The sequence below is a fragment of the Diuraphis noxia genome, unplaced genomic scaffold (genome assembly GCF_037042655.1).
Source record: "Diuraphis noxia isolate RWA-SAM2 unplaced genomic scaffold, SU_Dnox_SAM2 contig0002, whole genome shotgun sequence".
Classification (NCBI taxonomy): domain Eukaryota; kingdom Metazoa; phylum Arthropoda; class Insecta; order Hemiptera; family Aphididae; genus Diuraphis; species Diuraphis noxia.
In genome coordinates this window covers 7,501,053-7,523,963 of record NW_028301712.1, presented here as the reverse complement: position 1 = coordinate 7,523,963, position 22,911 = coordinate 7,501,053, and the positions used below count along the sequence as shown (strand labels likewise).

General features: G+C 27.0%; 2 protein-coding genes across 4 annotated transcripts in view; both read right to left on the bottom strand.

The window, feature by feature from the left end:
• Positions 1 to 1,093: 1,093 nt before the first annotated feature.
• On the bottom strand, positions 1,094 to 7,523 carry Mdh1 (malate dehydrogenase 1). The gene is made up of 6 exons (XM_015520424.2): positions 7,201 to 7,523; positions 3,180 to 3,381; positions 2,823 to 3,108; positions 2,561 to 2,750; positions 1,578 to 1,802; positions 1,094 to 1,502 (listed from the first exon to the last, which is right to left on the bottom strand). Exons 1-6 carry the CDS (start codon positions 7,201 to 7,203, stop codon positions 1,404 to 1,406), a joined length of 1,005 nt encoding a protein of 334 aa, XP_015375910.1. The 5' UTR covers positions 7,204 to 7,523; the 3' UTR covers positions 1,094 to 1,403.
• An 11,573-nt stretch (positions 7,524 to 19,096) lies between these two features.
• Positions 19,097 to 22,911, bottom strand: part of LOC107170334 (scavenger receptor class B member 1-like) — a 43,717-nt gene continuing 39,902 nt past the window's right edge. For all 3 annotated transcript variants that reach the window (XM_089220451.1, XM_089220452.1, XM_089220453.1), the window contains exons 8-11: positions 21,935 to 22,183; positions 21,698 to 21,816; positions 20,800 to 20,922; positions 19,097 to 20,692 (exon numbers count right to left, since the gene is read on the bottom strand). In XM_089220451.1, coding sequence (XP_089076577.1) covers positions 20,375 to 20,692; positions 20,800 to 20,922; positions 21,698 to 21,816; positions 21,935 to 22,183 — 809 coding nt within the window. In that variant the 3' untranslated portion in view covers positions 19,097 to 20,374. The remainder of the gene's footprint in view (positions 20,693 to 20,799; positions 20,923 to 21,697; positions 21,817 to 21,934; positions 22,184 to 22,911) is intronic.

Here is a 22,911-nt window from a genome sequence, read left to right as displayed (position 1 = left end):
AATATAAATATTAGGTAAAAATTTCAAGTGTACTCAGTAATAATTTATTAAATACCTATACTAAAATAATAAAATCAATTTTTTTTAAATATATATTATTCTCAGCATCAATATTAATGTATAAGCTTCAACTAGGTGTTTTTCTTTGATAAATTGTACACATATTTAAAATTATTTTGAAAAAATACAATTTTTTTTTTTTCATATGACTAGAAATACATAATATATTCTATTCTATACAGAATGAGAAACCTAATCGCTTTTAAATACATTTTGCAATGACTCAGAATTTCTTCAAGCTTCAACAGGTTTGAGCTCTAATTGGTGATTGAAGTAAATTATAAATTTAAGAAATAAATGATTACTTTGAAACGTTCAAATTCACTATCAAACATAACATATTATTATTATAACTTTTATCACACCTAATATCATGTAAAAAACTTTCAGTAGTAAGTAGATTTTTACAATATTTACCCCAATCAATGTAAGTAGACTGTAATCTATTATTATTATTACTATATCCATTGAATGGTTCTAAAGTATCTTTCAAAAATGTTGATGTAAATATTGTTTTTAAGGTACCTATTTATCCTTTTTAATATATTTTGCTTTGCAATTTGTTAACATGTTTTCAATTATATCTTTAATAATTTTAGTTAATGTGCTTATAACTAAAAGCCAATTTTTATTTTGAGACTTACATGTATCATCTCTTACTGATCACTGATTTTATGATTTTTTGATGATTTTATCAAATTCTTACCAAATTTTTTTTGTATTTTTAATTTTTTTATTATTTTATCATCAAAACACACTGATTTTTAACACATTTCAATAAAATTACTACTCTTAATTAGTAACATTATACTCTCTCTTATATTTATACTCAGCATAATATACTTCATAATAAATAATCATTGTTAGTAATTGCAATTAATTTTTCATATTGTTGTTTTAGTTTTAATAGAATTAATATTTGGTAGTACCTACCAACTTAATATGTGCATAATAATAATATACTCTTGGAAAATTATTTTATAGAATAAGTCTCCCAAATTATCACTTAGTAATAAATTAAATAAACAAATCATTACCGGGCACCTTATATATTTCTTTAATGTTATAATAAAAATAAAAATTCCATTACCATAATTATTGTTATAAACACTATGATACATACTAAATACATTTAGAGATAGTAACATACAAATTAATTAAAGAACGCATACATTTTTGGGAATGAATGTAAAATTGTAAGATCTTTAAATATGATTGATGAATGACAATCTTGAGATTGGGATAACCCCCTAACCTCGTGTATAATCACTAGTAAAAAAAAAAATCGTGCCCGGGATACAGCAGCAGATTCAGAGCTTACAGTTGGTTGGGGGTAACACACGTCAAGCATTACAAACAGCCATAGCTTCTTCTTTTTCTTCAAGTAGTTCTTTAGCGGTCAAATCCAATTTAGTCTTTGCAAAGTCTGTTATTTTCAAACCCTAATAAATATGAATAATTATATTATTGATAAGTAAAATTCAAAATAATAAAATATTTCTTTTATAAAACTATACCTGCACAATTTTCCATTGCTTGTTTGAAATGGATACTGGCAAAGAATAAATCAAATCTTTTGGCACACCATATGAACCATCGGAGATAACTCCCATTGAAACCCAAGAACCATTAGGAGTTCCAGACCACCAGTCACGCATGTGATCAACAGCTGCTTTAGCAGCAGACATAGCTGATGACATCTTTCTAGCTTGGATCACAGCAGCTCCTCTAGTTTGAATAGTCTAAAATTAAATTAATTATTATTTATGAAAATTGATACTTGTTATTTAAATTGCTATTGTAATTTAATTCAATAAAGTATTATACATAATTGTCATTGTGATGTAGCAATTAATCAATTTCTTAGAATAATTCTTAGCTACATATTATAATTTTTTTTTAACTTTTTAAACAAAATGGTTAAATTGTTTACTTTTAAATTTTAATATATATTAAACTAAATAATAATTAATTAAGATATGATAATAGTGATAATAAAGGTAAATATGATTAAGTATGTTGAACACTTCCTTGAAAATTGTGAGATTTGTATATTGCTGAATTATTATACAATTATTTGTAATTGTGAACAATTGACCAATACTTTATTGATCCACTGACAGCCTAGGAGATTCATTAAACACATGCGATTCAGTTAAAACATTATTCAAGATGCTTGCTATCCAATGATTTTAATCCAAATGATATATTGTCTGTTCAAAATGAGATCAGTACCGGTGCCACTTATTGCGCATAGGCGTGGCTTTGTTCTGCAGCACGGCCTGAGGGGAACTGCACGCCGCTGAAAAAGACTGGTCGCTGCCATGTACCAATCTCATTTTGAACAGAGTATACATAATTTGAATACGAGTAGAACAATCAAATAAATTGTGTTCTTAGAAATATAGCAAATTGGTACGGCTAGTGTAAAATACAACATTAGATATTATGGCAGGTTTTTAAACTAATAATTATTATTTAGTTTAACATAATTTCTTACCTTAATAAATTCACCTTCAAGCCATTGTGAATCATTTATGGTATCATATACACTTTTTGAGCTGTTAGACGATTCAACTGTTGCATTAAAAACATCTGGGAATTGAGTTGATGAATGATTACCCCAGATTGTTACATTCTTGACATTGCTTACACATAGTCCAAGACGTTTGGCAATAGCTGATTGAGCTCTATATTTTTATTTGAAAATAAGCATATATTTCAATTTGTAAATGCATGACTATTAATAATTTATTTTATACCTGTTTTGATCAAGTCTTGTCATAGCAGTAAAATTTTCTTTAGGTATGGAAGGAGCATAAAAAGAGCATATTAAAGCATTGGTGTTTGCTGGGTTTCCAACAACCAAAACTTTAACGTCTTTCTTGGCATATTTGTTCAAAGCTTCACCTTGAACTTTAAATATCTTCACATTAGCTGACAGCAAGTCTTTTCTTTCCATACCTTCTCTTCTTGGCATTGCACCCACCAAGAAAGCAGCATCAACATCTTTAAATGCTACTTCTGGTTCAGTTGTTTTTACATAGCCTAAATATAAGATTAAATTATTAGCAAAATTGAATTCTACACATGATATCATTTGAATTAAATTATCTCACCTTTAACCAGGGGTAAAGCAAGATCATCAATTTCCATGCAAACTCCTTCAAGTACTCCCATTGCAGGAGGGATATCTAAGAGGTGTAAAATGACTGCTTGTTTCCTTCCAAATACATCTCCATTGGCAATCATAGATATCAATGAATATGCTATCTGGCCAGCAGCGCCAGTTACTACTACACGGATTGGTTCACCTTCAGCCTAATATAAGTAAGCTAAATATTATCATACAATATTGTGAGTAAATATATATAAAAATAAAAGCCGGTAAGTGGATGTAGCTCTGCTGTATAGTAGTTTCCAAGAAGGTTACTGTTAAGGATGGAATTAAATTTGAATTCAATGATATAACATCATTGTATACAAAAAAACCCATTCTGAGTGGAGACGGTTTGTCAGTATAGGATATTTTATAGTTTTATACTAAATTAATTTATTATATTGCTAGTATTTCCAAAAAAATGTAGGTACCTATAAAATAAATTCTTAATTAATCAAATCAGATTCTTTATGTACTAGACTCACTCAGTAATTTATAGTATTAACAATTTTTTATAAAGTATTGATATAAGTTATTAACGACATTAGCTATTACAATAAATTAGAATATAAAGTATACTCTAGAAATTTTAAGTACCCACAAATAATATTTTTGAATTACAACAATATAACTAAAATTGTTATTCTTGGCTATTTAATATGTAGTTTCATCTAAATTTGAACTTAAAATAACTATCAAAAAAAAGTACCTATATATTTTCATATTTTCCAACTGCTATTATATCAACTTATGGGAAAGCTTATATTAAATTTTCAAGGTTTTTGACCTAGTGAATAAAATTTTATTGACATTTATAGAATAAAAAGTAAAAAACGGAAAATTTTAAATGTCTATAAATAACTCAAAAAATTGTGAAAATTTTATTGAGTATAAATATATATAATAACGCTGTTCTACTGTACTTCAACATATCAATTAATAACAATAATGTAGATTGATAAAATAAAATTATTACCTATATAATAAATTTTTGTTTTTGACAAATATTAACGAATATTAATATATATCCTACAGTTTTACTAATAAACACATAATATGCATGATGTTTCTACTCAGAATTGTTTTTCTTATCTATGCAATGATTGATTGATTGATGAAATATTGAATTAAAATTTAATACATTAGAGTGATTACTGACCACATTTGAGAACTGTATAACTAAGTGATTTCTTAATCTGTTAAACATATTTAAATACATCCACGTAAAAAAAAAAAAAATAGAAAATTAATGTTAATGTTATAATTTTTAAATGAAGTGTTTGATAGTTTTATTTTCTCAGTGGTGTTTATTTCAACCAATTAAATAAAACGAGAGGAAAAAATTGCATAATTTCAGGTTTGTGATATTGCTAATTTTAATTTGTTTTAGAAAAAAAACTATAACCTAGAATAGGTATAGCCATTACTATATAAGGCATAAACTGTTATTAAAATCTGGCACAACTGGTAAATTGTAGTATAAGCTTTCATTACAATTTCAAATATTTTAATTTTTAACTACAAACTTAAGAATAAATAACCTTGTAAAATCGTGGTACTCGTTCAATATGCTATCTACCGTAAATATTTTATCTACTGCAGTAATTTTACTATAGTTTAGTACCTATGATATCTACCGTATGCCCGTATGCTGTATATTAATATATTATACATACTTTATCATTTTGCAATTACGATTTAAGATTAATCTTTTATTAAAACCCCAAATCATATTATATTTATATTTTATACCTCAGTAAGTTAGGTAGGTTAGTAGGTATACCTTTATATTATACCTGTTTAGTGTTTGTTTGTGAGTCTTGTCGATTATATACGTGGTTTTACTGTGATTTATTTATTAATAAATATTATTTAATAATTATTATTATGAGTTTGTCAACTATGAGTTATTTATATCTACACATAATTCAAAATGAAGAGATGTGCGAACATTTTTTAAGTATAAGCGGTTTATTACCAATATTACCAAAGAAGAAATTCTGTATTATAAAGGTAGGACAATTTACATTTAAATACGTGTCGACATCATACTTCACCAACATAAAATGACGGTAGATAAAAATATAAAATATTAACGGTAGATAGCATAATAAACCATCAAACGTGTGGTAGATAGCATATTGAACGAGTACCAAAATCGTAATATGTATACATTTAAATCAATTGTTATAGAAATACAGTATCTAATATATTATATATGATAAAAAGTGTTTATGTCAAATATCAGAAGTTAAAGACAAAATTAACTAACCTACCTACTTAATACTAATTATTTAATTCAGATAACATTTTATCAGTAAATTTATTTATTTTTTTAATTCTTACATGTAATCCAGAAAGATAACAAATAATATTTTAAATTAAATATGCGTTGTAGATATGAGCAATAAACTAGATGTAAAAACTATAAAAAAATAACTTATTTCCAATTAATATTTTTGTCAATATAAATTGTTTTTATCAAATTGTAAATTTATTTTGATAAAACACAATTTAATTCTTATAAAAATATAAATTATAAATATTAAAATGAGAATTTTTTGGAAAATTTCAACAACCAAAATATACCTATAAATAAAATAAACCTAATCTGGAATATGCCAAATTAAAGTTTAATTTTAAACTAAATTACATAATAATATAATATTATAGTAGGTTGTAGGTAATTAATATATAATGAATTGACTTGAAATAGATACTTTAAGAAAAAAAATATAATCTCCATATAATATACAGATGTTAATGATTAAAAGTATGTTAACTTGTGTTAGGTAATTATTTTAACTAAATTTAAAAAAAATTAAAACTTCATTGATAGTTGAAATATTCAAATTTACTTATATTATGAACTATGATGCAATTTAGGTAAGTTTTAGGTGCTTAAGTAATTCAAATATAGGTAACATACTTTAATTTAAATGTTGTTTAGAGAATAAGAATAACTAAATGATTAAATGGTTAGACATTTTGAATGATGTTATAAATCTTTCTAATCATAATAATTACATAATATTTTAATGTAAGGTAAGAACCTACCTACTTACATAATATGTTCTAACTAATAACAGAATTTTTATAACAACACAAAAATGTATAATAAATTGAATAATTTTGGTAAGGTTTTATTCATTGAATTTGTCTTTTATAAACTTTATTTAGTTTTTATTTATTTATTTAAAGCTACCAATATAAAAATTATCACAGCTCAATAGTTACAAGTAAATTAACAATAACAAACTTTTCTTTAGTCAAATAAAAATATTGAATATTTATTGGCTCCAAAAACTTTTCTTAAAGCCACAACTTTCCAAAAACATTAGTTTTTAATTTATTTAAGATCCCTATTTATTATAGTATTTGATATAAAATATAAATACACACAATACAAACTATTTCTTCAGATAGTTTGTACTGTAATAGATATAAACGGTCGGAATAAATAATATTAAGTCCTTCTAGAACCTAGGCAGTTGCAGGGAAGGATGTTAATGCTAGATATGGTATATTACAGGGGTTGGAAACCTGCGGCTCATGATCTTTAAGATGTAATCTGTGGCTCTTTGAAAAATGCATCAATATATTGAGATCTCGTAAAACATAAATTTTTTTTTTAATTGCAAAATACTTTAACTACACAAACAAAAAAGACTGTTTAGTTCTTGAACCAAACAACCTACACGGCTCTCGTGACTTTTAAAAAAAAAATGACTCTTTCTCACGAAAATGTTCTTGACCCCTGGTTTACTGTGTCGACTAGTCTGTGGGTTGTCTATCTATACATCTCGTATCTATAAATCGACCGCACGGATGCAAACGTCTGAAGGACACAAAGGTCACGGGTTAAACAGCAATTAATTGTTGAAAGAGCACTGAGAGCAGGAATTGTCGACACCGTTCGAGAAAAGACGGTTTTAGATTTCTAATCGCGGAGAAAATAAGCGGACCCCTATAATACTCACCATCTTCCAAGTTGTCGTTTGGGGTGCGTCCTCGTGAAGTTTCGTTAACTAATAAAACCAACTCGACTGTCGGCTTAAGGATGGCGTTCGATCGACTGACGGGTGCCGGTGCGGTCACGAAACGTGATCTGTGATATTGGATGCCGGTGCAAGAGTATGAACTGTTAGGTGACCTCGGCGGGTAACTCAATAATAATTATTAATTATGATAAAAGGTACAACAATTAAACACTACGATAATCGGAGCGAGTATAGTACACAATACGTCTGGCTTGCATGGGGTCAGCGAAGATAAAAATTGTTCTTTCTTAATTTGTTATTCCAACATTACTGACTACAACTGTAACGAGTCGTTATCAAATGATGCGCGCGCACATTCGCGGTGCGGGCACAGACGTCACACACGTCGTCGGCTAACGTATTATTGTAATATTAATATTATTTTATTAAACATCAACAGTCATTGTATCGATATATTGTCAATATTTAAAACATCGATAATCTTTGGACATTAGGACGTATTGTAGCATACAATAATGAGAATTTTATTGGTGACCCGAAGAAGAAAATAATAAATAAAAAAAAAATATCCCACTATTCCCACTGGTCGCCAGTTCGCCACTCGCCAACAAGATTATACGGGTTTTACTCAGTTACTCTTTAGTCTTTAGTACATCAAATGTTGTTCTAGTACTAGTTCACACTATTAATCCATTAAGTGTTTAGTATTTTTTTTCATGCAATTCGGTATATAACTGTTAAATTGACTTACTTCTTCTTATCTATACTTCTACAGAATAGCGAAGATAACTTTATTCTCCTCTAAATTGTGTCACATTACTGTCTAGTGTCTTCAAAGTTCAAATGATATACGTCTTAATAATATGCTAATAAACATAAATACAGCCATGTATAGGTAGGATTGTGGAATTCAAAAGTCATCACAAACCACCTATACAGAATCAATATGCAAATCCCGAGCTGGATCGTAAGAATTTTTGAATAAATAAAATAAACGTTTAGGTTCCTACCTAGATACAATAAAACTATGAAAACTAAGTTTGTTTTATAATTGTATGGGTGACTACTAACTTATATGTTTCACTTACCTACACAATGTAGTTAGGTACCTGGTACCTACTTTTCGCATAAGATAGGTATGAGTGTATGACTACACCTGTAACATAATACATAAGTATTTAGTATACGTCTTGAGAAATAAAATATTGTTTTTCAAAAATGTATACGAAAGAGTTAATTTTCAATTTGTAATCACTAGCCACTGCGTGAAAGCAACGAAGAGTTTTAAAAACCGTGACGAAATTCAGGTAAACATGAGACATAAGAACGTATAAACACTTAAAATAATCATTTGTCATGTAAATATACGTCTGACGTATCGTCCGTGTACAAATACATAAGAAGGAACATTACTGTATTAGAATATTAAATATTTATATATGTATATTATAATTGTACACTTAATATACATGTATTCTACACTTCTACACACGTGTAGGGTGTAGCCAATTGACTATTGTCTAATGACAATTTATTTTCGAAAAACAAACCAAAACAGACCTAATTAAGATGATTATAATTGTTGATGTAAGTTTTCTGCTCTTTCCTCTTTTAATTTAAATATGAGATCTAAAGGTTTGTCGCCTCTTGCCCTTCAATGTATATAATTTTGTTATTTTATTGTTAAAAAGATTTTTAAGTGCCTCTAACTAGGTATCTGATAAAATATCAAAAATAATATACAGTGAAAACTCTCTATAACGAATCTGAAGGGACCATGTGATTCTTTCGTTATTGAGAGTTTTCGTGATAGAGAGTAATTAATAGGTTTTAAATCAAACCAACCATTATGAGTTAACTTAATGTTATTTACGTAATATAGAGTTTTTCGTTGTAACGAGTTTCGTTATAAATAGATTTCACTGTATATACTTGCCAGTTTGTATATAATTGATAAATATTTACTTCCTGTTAATTTATTACAACTGATAATCGTTGACGTTATAGTTTGTTATAGAAAGCGTTTTAATGGTTTTAATATTTAAGTACCTAGGTTTTATGGTACATTGGTACCTTTATCTCTGATAATGTTTTGTTGAATCAATTTATTATTTACATGTAGACATTGTTGGGTATAAATGACGTAAAGCTCATTAATCAATCATAAATAATAAAAAACAAACGATATAAAGAAAAAACCTACTCAACTACATGATAGGTAGATGCATGCAACATAACTTATATTAGTTATATAGGTGTTGGTACAAACTACAAATATAACCGTAATAAATAGAATTGTTAGCCAACAATTTATACATACATATAAGTAATATATGGGCTGTCGGTTATAGGTACGAATAGGTACCGTTTTAATTTTAAAGCAAGTTATGAGCATTTTAAAATAGTAGATAGTAGATACTAGAAACATATACATTTTTAGTGAATATTTAAATACATTAAATATATATAAGTATATAACAATAATACACATGAAAAATTTAAATACTTAAAATACTAAAAATGTAACCGAAAAAAAATTATTTTACTAATGGCCAAGTTGTCGATGTATTTTGATCAATAAAAAAAAAAATCATTAATACACATAAAGTGATACTAGTTTTACTTTATATAGTTTATAATAAGGCATAATAATTATGAAGACACACTATAAGGTGTACCTATCAATGCTGCGATTGGAAAAAAATGGTCAAACAAATGGAGAAGAAAAGAAACCAAACTTAACGAAATAAAAGAAACTACAGAACGTTGGAAAACATAGCAAATCTTAACAGAAAAGAAGAAGTATTAACACGTCTAATAATAGGGCCTACTCGCTTCACACACGGTTATTAAATGAGCAAAGAAGAACAACCCAGGTGCAAAACATGCGGAGTTCACTTGACTATCAAGTATCAAACATATACTCGTCGAATGCAGACAAACAGAAGATGCAAGAACCAAACACAACATCCCAGAACTTCTATACCAATCATTAGGTCCAAACGTATCAGCCATCAAGAAGACACTAAACTTCATAAAAGAAACTGAAATCGAAAATTTATTGTAAACTAAAATAAGGCTTAAAAAATGTATTATATTATTGATTTAATCAAATGAATATACATGTATCGGATACAGTAATCATATAATAATTGATAGGTGCATATTTTGTATATATTGTTTTTATATATTTCATTAAAATATATACTGGACCCATTTAAGTGTTAAGTCAATGCATAAGCCACAAACACAGTACCTACAAAAGATAGATACGTTAGAAGGCTGCTGTTATAGAAATAAAATTAATTCGTAATAATAGTATTGATGTCTGTACAATAAACAGATATAATTCCATTGGCATTGACAAAAAAATTTAAATATTAAGTCAAATCTATGCATAATACCCAATTCATTGTAAACATTACTGTATCACTTGAAACTTGTAAATATGAAATAGCTTAATTATATGTATATTTATATTTATACATTAATATCTGTAACATACATAGGCTAATGACCTAGTTGTCGAAGCCTTATTCTTAATAAAAAATAAATAAATAAACAGATACCATCAGATGCAAACAAGAACAACCAAACGAATATGGGGTACCCAATACATTCATAGTTGACGGTGCAGATGTGTAAAGTGAAACAGGTTGCTATTTTTGTTGTATTTTTTACATAATAATTATTGCAGATTATGCGTGTATCATTTCAATCAATACTATTACTTATTTTAAGTATTAATTGTTGCTAAAGCTGGAACCTGGGTATGATAATGCCCTCAAAAAAAAAACTAAAATAATGTTTTTATACTTTAAAAATTCAAAATAACACACCTATAAAATTCAATTAACTTTTTTAATTTAAAACAAGTTTTGAATCAAAAAAATTACTTTTTAGCTTTTACTGGATGAAAAAAAAGCTTGTTTTGGTTAAGAAAAGTCGGACTTTTAATCCAGCAAAATAAATATTCTAATTTAATTGTCTGTTGCCATTCTTAAGCATAATCGCTTATTGTTATTCTGAAACGGACTCATCGTGGCTGTCAGAAATGTTACACAGATCAGCTAATGGTATAGGTACCTCTATTATACACAGCAGCCGTTGGACCTAATATTCGGCATGATAACAAAATCAACGACAGTAGATCAGATGCAGCTGCGGACGTCTACGTATACACATGCGAGCAAAGAATTTGAAAAAAAAAATACAAAAACCGTCAGTGCAAGAGAGATTGTGGCACATGGTCTGGACGTGGAACTAGTAGCAGCGTAATCACGTCGGTCGGTGTCAACGTTTTTTTGGCAACTCTTTTTGCAACGGTTCGAGATTAACGGCTTGTTCACGTGACACAATCGCTTTAGAAGTGGCTGTTTTTGCATTTTTTTTTTTAGATGCTTTTCCCGCGGTTGGTGCGTTGACTTCGTCACAGAATCCAGTCTATCACCATTTATGTTAACATCGTACTGCGGATTGTGGTTGTAGATCAACCACAAAATTACGACCGCGAGGCCGACCATCAACACGATCAGATACACGTCAGCGTTGTTCGATGTTGAATGCACTTGCAGCGGATAGCGAGTCCGAGACTCTCGACGTGACGTCGTCCTGGACGAGGAACACCGTCTCCGGTCTTCAAAACCGTCAAATTCCTCACCGAGTTCGTCATGATCACACTGTTCAGACTGAGACATGTCGTTGTAATGTTTATTTGCTGAAAATGAATACATAAAAATATATTTTATATTAATTAAATAATATTGTGTATATTGTTATTGTTAATGTATTTAAGTACCTAAGTATATGGAAACAATGCACGATGATATAGCAGACAAAATAATAGTTATATGTACCTATAGATACTTATATGGTATATAGTCATATCTCACGGAATCTCTCGGCCACAACATAGTTTCACTCACAGCCACCACCGAATTCACCATAAATGCAAAACAAACTGTAAACAATTTTTATAAAAATATTTCCAAATTCGTTAGAAAATATCACTATAATCCCCCTCATCAATAAGATGTCTACCATATGAACATATTATTTATTTAGTACTAAACAAAATGGGAAGAGGTCTGATCACCTATTTGTAAAAGCGTTTTAAAAATATATTATGAGCATTGTATTAAATTCTCAAATCTTAGAATTAAAAAGAAAATCTTTTATGAATTTCTATCTAACATAATTTGAACATTGCCGTAATTTTTATGTATTTAGTCAAAATTTGAACTGTAAATGCTTATAAAAAAAATTATGACAATGTATTACTTTTATTTTTCAACTGCTATTGTAAAAATATATTATGAGCATTGTATTAAATTTTCAAATCTTAGATATAAAAGGAAAATACTTTAAGAATTTCTAGTTTATAATAATTTGCGAATTTTCGTGATTTTTACGTATTTTGTCAAAATTCAAACTTTGAATGCTTTAAAACAAAAATTATGCATATACTATATTTATTTTATTTTTCAACTGCTATTGTAAAAATATGATAGGAGCCTTGTATTAAATTTTCAAATCTTAGATTTAAAAAGAAAAACTTTTATGAATTTCTATCTAAGATAATTTGAACATTGCCGTAATTTTTACGTATTTAATCAAAGTTTGAATTTTAAATGCTTATAAAAAAAAAATCGTTCCTATGTATTTTTAATATTTTTCAACTGCTATTGTTACAATGTGTTAGGAGCCTTGTTTTAAATTGTTAAATCTTTGATCTAAAAAGAAAAACTTTTATGAATTTCTATCTAAGATAATTTGAACATTGCCGTAATTTTTACGTATTTAATCAAAGTTTGAATTTTAAATGCTTATAAAAAAAAAATCGTTCCTATGTATTTTTAATATTTTTCAACTGCTATTGTTACAATGTGTTAGGAGCCTTGTTTTAAATTGTTAAATCTTTGATCTAAAAAGAAAAACATTTATGAATTTCTATCTAAGATGATTTGAACATTGCCGTAATTTTTACGTATTAAGTCAATATTTGAACTTCAAATGCTAATAAAAAAGAATTGTGCCTATGTATTCTTATAATTTTTTAATCACTATAAGAATCACTTATGAGAAACTTTGTATTACATTTTCAAGTATTTTGATAGGACCAAAAAAATTTTATCGAAAAATTGAAAATTATAGTTGTCTATAAATATCTCAAAAAAAAGTCAAAATATTTTGAAAATTAAATCATGTAATGAAAATGCCAATCTAAATAACTGGTAAAATTTTCATGTGTCTACGACTTATACTTTTTGAATAATAACAAATATTTAAATTCATTTGAGGATAAATCGTTATCGTTACGCTATTTCGATAAAATTTAAAATTCAAACGCACTTAAAATTTTTCCTATAATGAAGCTTCAAGTTTTATCTATAGCTATTTGAAGGAAAACTTATGGAATACTTAGTGTTGTATTTTTAATTCTTAGTTATAAACACAAAAAATTTTATGATTTTTCAACTTCAAAATTTTGCAAAACTTGCAAATTTTTGCGTTTTCGACAAATATCGTAAAAATTTGAACTATAAACGCTTATAAAAAAAAATTGTGACTAACGATTTTTGAATTTTTTTAGCTACAATTAGAATAACTCATAAGGAACCTTGTATTAAATTTTCATTTCATGTTTTTTTGGTTGTCCAACATTTTTTTACCGACACTTCAAAAAAAAATTCTCAAAAAAATCGAAAATTTCAGTGGTCTATAAATAACTCAAAAATTTTTAAACATTAAACTGTATATAGATATCACTAACATTAACATTTGGTGAAAATTTCAAATATTTACAGTGATTAGTTTTTGAATTACAACCATATAAAAAATATCGATTTGGTCGAAAACTGGTTTTGCGTAAAAATTCCCGTTTTTCTGTCATTTTTTTTTTTTGTTTTTCTCGATATTTTTGAAAACTGTTGGAAAATGTTTACTTTTGAGTTTTGACCTCTTTAATGCACCAAGGATATTCACTTTTACATCGAAAACCACCCCCAAAGTTTGAAATTGAAGCATTATTTCGACTAGTTATGCTGTACAAAAACAAACATAAAAAAAAAAAAAACACATCATTGTAAAATCAATACATTCATCACTTCGTTCAGAATCTAAAAGGGAGAATGTAGGCAACCACTGTGCTATACTGCAATATGTGTCTAGTTACTCCGTCATTGAGTAGTATTTATAGTATTTATATTATTATTTATATATTTATACCTAGTATTCGAAAAACGATTTTGAGTGAAATCAACCTGCAGTTAGCCAATATCATCACGAAATATATATGAATAGTTATAAATATATTTCATAACATAGTCTGTGATGTACTGATGTTACAAAGCATATTTTAATTATATGATATATATTTTATAATTCTATCAAAGTATTCTTATTTTACTATAAATTATAATACTATACCTATGTATCAGTAATACGGTAGTTTGAACTAATTTTTGACAAAAACATTGCATTCAAAAATGTCTTTGTGCGTATAAGTCATAATACAATATATTTAAAGTTTCAAATACCGATGTATTTTTTTTTTCAAACAACAATACAAAATAACTTTAATTTCGTTTAAATATCGAATTTTGCCCTAAAATGAAATGTCTATAATTTATTAATACAAACAATCGTTTCCGAAACTAAATACATAGTAACTACGGTCAATAAATAAATATCTTATTATCAACAAATATAACTATAACTATGTAGATATTGGTAACTAACGGATAGATCACAATGATCACATATGGACGGACGGACGAACACAACGAGGATATAAGGTGTTATAAACTTATTTTTGAACAACATAATCTATTCGTTATATCATTTGATTTTGAATAACTGAATTGTTTCGTATAGTTTAAATAATTATTATATTATGATTTATGGTTATTCTCGCGATACTGTCAAGTTCTGGATGTACTTAATTCCGTAATTCTTTACATTATAAGCCACTTTAACAAAGGCAAATCAATGTGTTTTATCAAAACAATTATGGCGAGTTAAATTAATAATTTAGATTTTGACCATTTATTTTGTCCCTGTATAATTGACATAAAATATATTCCTTGCTTAGTGGAGTCAAAACGAGTTGTAAAGTTACTGTAGGTACTCTTCAACGCCTAGAGCCCTAGACAATCTACGACTAACCGGAATAGTTTCTGTGTAGAGGAACGTGAATTTTAGCAATATTTAGGTTAATGGCGTAACTAGATATATGATTCACCATGGATTATATGTGATAATCGTGAGCTTGGAATGTTCTGAATTAAAGGTTTTTTTTATGGACTCAACTGTGGCTATAGGAGATTAGGTACTGTATACAGGGTGTCCCACAAAGATCTGACATTTTGACAAATGAAATAACTTTTGTTCTAATCAATATTAGATTATATTGGCAATATATAGACAATATCAAGATTAGAACAAAAGTTATTTCATTTTTCAGAATGTCAGATCTCTGTGGGACACCCTGTAGATACGTATTATATCGACCAGTGATCCCCAACCTTTTTCATTCTACGTCTCCTCTTGTAAATTTACTAAAATTTCATTCCTCCCTTAAATTAGAGTTTAGGTGAATTTGTTTTTTTGAGAGCCGTAAAAATAAATCATACAAAATAAATATACATATATATATATTTTTTATTTTTTTATTAGAGAATATACAATCTATACACGAAGGCATAATAAGAGTATATGTGCTAGAATATAATTTAAAAAAAAAAAACACGAATAGGGTGAAGAAAGACCATATAGTGATCGCACTTCCTTTTGCTTAAATATAATTTGATATATTTATTTATAATTATTTTTTAAAATTTAGATAAACGTTAGTTTTACTTAAGAACAATTTCACATATTAATGTAAGTTTTGTATAAGAAAGATACAACTGTTATTTATTAACTTTCGTTTAAACATTAATTTATCTTTATGACGCAGAAAAATAAATGTAAATACTGGTGATTTGGTGATAATAATGACGGAGCGTAGCAAAACTAGTGTGCATGCTAATACGGACGCTACACGCGAACTGACAAAATAAAAATACAACTATTTAGTATTTACTTTTGTTATTTTTTTTATCATTTTATGTATTTTAAAGTAATAATATTAAGTAGAAGAAAATGTATTGAATATAAAAAAATATATATAAATAACATAAATTAATTTAATGAGAAATTTGAGATTGTTTTTTTCTTACAAGTCCATAATCCGTGGGGATAATTTTTTAACAACGTGCAACACATCATTTTCAACATTCAAGCAATTTTATTAGCATTTCAACGCATGCTCGTACCTGGATTCTAGTATCCGTTATCAGAGGCAAAAAATAGCCGTAAGTCGTGCGAATCAAACTTTGTATATTGTATTTATTATTGTTAGGTGTAATTGGTCTATCGTTATAATTATAATATATATGATATTGTTATCGATGCGCGGTAATCTGAAAATGAATATAGTGATTTCAATTTTACACACTTTAGAATAATATAATTATTTTAGTAATGTCTTCATCATTATATCCCCCCCCCATCACTGAGCAGACTCTAAATTCCCTCCCACCCCGGTTGGAAATTGCTGGTATAGTCCATGGACAACATAATATTATAATATAATATGTTTGAGACATAAGTTTTTCGTATTTGTTTCAAAACATGTCGAACTTAGCATTAGACATGAATTTATTTACCTTTTAATCATTTTATGTTTTGATGTTATAACAATAAATTGTATAATATACACATATATCTATATTGGTCATATTATGACTCATATTATTGTGTAATTTATTTTAGGTATTATATTGTTTAACCTATATTATAAACATGTATTTTATTTTTGATGTCTTATAAATTATAACAAAATGGTATATGAAATATTTAAATGATTTAAATCGTATAATCGACCAATTGGATAATTTGAAATATCATAACAATATAACATTGTTTATTTTTAGTACTTTCGATATTCGTTTCCTGAACACACAATTATTAATGAAATATGATTAAAAACTTTGCTTACAAAAGCGTAATTTTTGATATTTTTTCAGGTTTCAGAATAAATTTTACATACTGCTTTATTGTTATTTATAAAGTCACTTCTCACTATGCACTGTGACTGGCGTTTAGTTTATAATTTGTAAACTATTTTAATTTAAGGATTCATATTTTTAAATGAATTTTTATTCTTTGAATACCTACCAATCTAATTTGCAATGTCTTTATTATGTTCGTTATAATGTTACAGTTATCAGTGTTGAATCAAGACCATTTTTCCGGGGGGGGGGGGGGGGGGGCTCACTTTTTTTTTCATTGGTGAATGGTGATACGTCATTTTAGTATTATGAATTATATCTATTAATAGGTAGTTATTCTTATTACAATTTATAATTTAGACATTTCAAATTTATATAAAACTACAAAACAATTTTTTTTTTTTTAATTAATCTAAGGTTGTCACACATTATTAATCGTATTACCTATTATTATTATTTATTACGATTCTGAAATTATAAATATTTAAAAAGTTATAAAACAAATTATTAATTTTTAAAATTTTAAATCAATTTAAGGTTAATCTAAGGTCGTCACATATTATAAATTGTACTATTATAATTTATTATAATTCATAAATTATAAATATTGAAAAAATTAGAAACCTATTAATTATTTATTTTTAAATTAGTATTGTGCATTTAATAAATAGGTACATTTTGTTGAAAGTCAGAAAGTTGTATTTGGCGGGGGGGGGGGGGGAAAGAAATTTCAGTTATCTACTTAAAGAATGCAAGGTAGAAAGTATAATTATTGTATATATAAAATTGTAGGTGTACATTAAAATGGATTCAACAAAAAACAATACAAAGTTTAGATAAATTTTAACATTTTCAAAACTTCAAGTTGTATTTTAATTTTGTTTCTTCTTCTTTGTATTGAAGATAATTTCCTTAAGAAAATGTAAAAAAATAATATCTCTTTTCTACTTCCTATTTTGTAGTTTTCACTTAAAACCAAGAATCAAGATTTCTGTAGTGAGTTTGCACAAATACAATAAAAACCGCTTATTAGAAACACTTTTGGACCAAGTTGAAATATTGTCCACATCGAACCAATCTTTTATACACTTCTGCCAATAGATCAACTGGTTTTTCGGGGAGGCTTTATTATTACAGAACCTACATTGGTTATCACCAAATAACTAGAATTCTTCGACGACCTTCGCCGTAATTGTTTCAAATAACCTATGTGGCTATGTGTTGTTACAATAATTCAATTGATTTTCAATGTTTTAATATATGGCCGATTCATCCCTAGACATTTTGTTTCAATAACGCAATTGTATCAATTAACCGCGTCTATCGTCATCATTATCTATGTAAGTGGCTTTTGGTATAAATAGTTTTAATCTTGATAATTATAATAGCATCTTACTAAATTTTAAAATAAAAACCGAATTAGTGGTAAAAAATAATTTAACACTGAAAAGGTTAACATACTTTGTTATATACATATTATTTTTGTTGTTATAACGCACAAGAAAATCATTGGGTACTTATCTAGTTTTTTTTAATAGTCAGAAAACATTATCATCTTCATTATTCTATAGACTAAGTAGAAAGCTCAAGAAAAAAATAAGTCATCTTTGAAAACTTCTTAAAGCGCCATTCTTTGTCTCTAATCACACCCTCTACTAGTTAGACAAGCAAGTTAAGTATTTTGCACTAAGGTGAGAAGATCGTGACTAGACTATAGTAGCCAATACCCAAAATCGCTGTGCTTTTTTCATTAGATATTTATGAATAATCCTTAACGCATTTAAGTTTTCATTAAACTATGTAATAAATAATACTCAAGCTATTTAAAAAAGATTTATTAAAAATGTTATAAAGTACAAAATATTTTTGAATAATATATATTATATCCTGACAAAAACAATAGTAAAATAATTCCGACATTTAATTTATTCATAGGTCATGACATCATGTCATACGATCAATTTTCTCAATGCACCTGCCCAAATTATTATAAATTATTTGATACATATTTTTCTAGACATAAAAATGAGTTAAAATTAATATGAAATTAATTTATTATACACTGTACATATTTTCTGTTTTAATAAATAATAATAGTAAAAACACAAGTTGAATCTTATGTTAAATTAAAAAGTAACATATTCTTCATAATAATGAATGTACATAATAATATGGTAACGATTAAATTGTTGCCGATGTTTGATTTTTGGATTGAGCAAATGAGTGTGCACGTAGAAAATAATAAAAAATATTTTTTTCTTAACATAAATAGATGTATTAATAACAACAATGAAAAAACTAAGTAATAAATGCCCTATTAATTTTAAACTTTGTCAGAAACAAAAGATCATGTATTTATATTATTTACATATTAATATTAGGTATACTAAATTGGTAATCAACATTAAATTCTTTATCCAGTCATAATACTATTGTGATAGTAATAATTAAGTCTATTTATCTATCATTAGATATTTAGATTTTTGGCTTTACTTTATTAATGAATATAAAATTATTTTAATTTCATAAAAATGTATTAATTTATAGTATTATATAATCAGAATTGTAGAATAAGAGCACCTCAATTTCATAGATTTAATTTAAATCAATAGTTTGTTTATTCTTAAATGAATAAAAGAAACAATTATATCACGGTTGGTATACAGCTAAAGAATATTTCAATCCAAATTTTAATTAAATTGAAGATTATTTCAATTAAATTTATATATGAGCTCAAAACTTTCAATATTTAATTCTGCCCCAAAAGCAAGGCATATAATATTATGTTTGATTATTTTCTTTTATCTTATTTTATACTATATATATATATATATATATGTATATATACACACAAAAAAAAAATGTCTTCATCTATAAAATTTGTATCACAGTCCAATTTGAGAATTTGTTTGTTCTGAGGTCTACATGAACATATTAAACATTTGTGCATTTTTTCGTTATCTATATCACAGTTTAGACTACACAATAGTTTATTAGCATATCACTCGCGTATCTTGTACGAAAAGGTGATGGTAGAAGTTTCCAAATTTCAAAATCATTATATAGGTACGTTAAAATATAAATTTATAGTCTTTAGTTCACGATAGAAGCTGTTGTGCGTCCACGTCCGTTTCTTGTATGCTGTTGCTTATCCGATGGTACGATTCACGAACTATCAGTAACCGATGTTGGCCATTGACAAGCATACTGCTGCCCCGTCGCAGGATATTTCGTCTGCCACGTTCGATGTTTTCTCGCGAAAATACAATTTGGTGATATGTGCGGACAAACACTGCAACCAGTATTAATGCACCGCCGAGGATAAGCCCGTACGTGAACAACGGCACAGCTGTGTCTACGAATGTAGTGGCCATGTATATCCACCGATGAATGTTTTCCGGCAAGTCGCTCACGCCCTAATTGTTAATTATTATTGTATTATAAATTATAATCAAACTGCAAGTTCTATTTGCATTGAAAAGAAATTCAATTCGTTTTGAATGTTGTTATTATTTGTATTTACCTCTTCAAGCCACATAATTGGAAATGTAATGCTTCTGAAGTTGGACGTCGGGTAAATATTGGATTGTTCAACTTTTAAATTGAGCTGGACCTTCACACGGGCTTCCAATGGTACTCCCAGTCTCTATAATCAATATAATATAATGTTGAATAGGTAATCCATAATAAATTTGTAATGAAAACTAGAAATATTACTAAATAGGTAATGGCTAATTATAAATTATTAATAATCATTAATTAAATTGTTTGTTTATAGTTTGAAACCTAATCGGACTTTTATATGATTTTTATTTTTGAGCTATGGATTTTATTAAGAAAATATTGAAAATATTTTAATAGTCTAGACCATCTTAAACCTACGACTCACGGGTTGGTTTGGGGACATCGAGCTAATTGATAGGTATTTTGATAATATTATATTAGTTTTTATTGTTTTTAATTTATTGATTACTAAAAACAATTTTATATATCTACAATTTTATTACTTCTCTATCTCTCTTTAAAAAAATTTAGCACATGATGCAGAAGTGTATCACAAAATTAGTTCGTAGTAAAAAGGTTTGAGATCCCTGGCTTAGACATACCTATTTTTATTTGGAGTTTACCAATTGATATTGAATTTATTTTCAATTCCAGACTTAACTAAGAACTTTGAAGGAGTGGAACCAACTAGGTTATTGGCTCTGGAATTAACCAAGAATTATATTATTACCATTAGGTAGTTTGTACATGTTTTTCTTATATTTTTGATTAACAGCCTAAATTTTAAACTTTAAAAAATAACTTTTATTTTCATAATTTTTTTAGCTATTAAAATTAATTTTTATATATTTTTTAAAGATTTATATGCAGGCAGAATAGTTAATATAATTGTAATTTATAAATATTATGGTGCTTACAGGTTGAATTTTTAAAAATGTTTCATGCTTTTCTTGATCTGGTGAAAGACCCTCTACATCTTCTAAGAGTTTCGGATCAGCTTTGTAGAAATGAGGAAAAGATAAGTAAACTGGAGCATCTATAAATATCAACAATTAAACTAATTTGTATTTACAATTTTATATATAATTTATTATAATTATTACTATTTTAAGATATTATTTATTTAATAAGTAATATTCTGTGGATTCACTTACTAAATTGACAAGGTCCAATGTACTGCAACCCTTTAACGGTACATTCGGTGTTGTCTTCGCAAAAACATGCATTATCAGGATTTTTATCAACAGTTTCGAGAAGGTTGTCATCAGGTGTATAGTATCCTGCTGTAATACCATCTTTGACCACGTCTTTTCGGTATCGAAGTGCCCATACTCGGCACAAATCTTTGTCATACACATGTACTAAATCAGACTTTGTATATTCTCTCGGAGGGAAAAACGAACCTAGAATAAAATTATATTATATTATTGTAGACATAAAAATAATAAACAATGATGGTTTTTTAATTATTAGACAAAAACAATAATCTAAATACCCCCAACCAATTCCTGAATAAATAGTTGTACATTTGTTATTTACTGATGTTTGTAATCGTTTGTACTTAATATATTGTTCCGATGTCTCAATTATGAAAGTGTTGAAGTGGTATATTTTATGTTATTTAAATTTTAAAGTAGATATTATTTTGTGGTATATATGTATACTATTACTTATTGATAGATTCGGATTCACAATGATAAAGTTAATTATTGGGACATATAACATATCACTTTTAATAAGTACATATAGTATAGTTTTAGGCACATAAATACATGAAATTTTCATCGATTTTTATGATAGTGAATTAATGTAAAAAATGCAATCATTAATGTAACATTCACAATGTAGTATCTACACTGCAAGGCTTCCTCAGTTGTTGAAGCTTCTTTCAAAAAAAAAAAAAATTGTTTTTAATTATGTAAATGTGTGACTTATATAAACAGATTAAGGGCCTCATATAATAAGATTAAGATGACTAAATAAAATCACTTTTTTATGATATGCTTAGTAAATGTAAAAGCAATTAAATATTAGCAATAATATTACGATTTACGAGTTAAATTAAAAACGCATTATAAAAAATATGAAAGTTGAATTGAGTTTGGTTCGAGCCTGTAAATAAATTTTAAAA

Excerpts from the sequence above, each read along its gene's own strand:
- Mdh1 (XM_015520424.2), bottom strand. Across the intron at positions 3,109-3,179 it reads TGCTTTACCCCTGGTTAAAG|GCTATGTAAAAACAACTGAA; the intron begins GTGAGATAATTT and ends TCTTATATTTAG. Across the intron at positions 2,751-2,822 it reads ACAAGACTTGATCAAAACAG|AGCTCAATCAGCTATTGCCA; the intron begins GTATAAAATAAA and ends ATAAAAATATAG.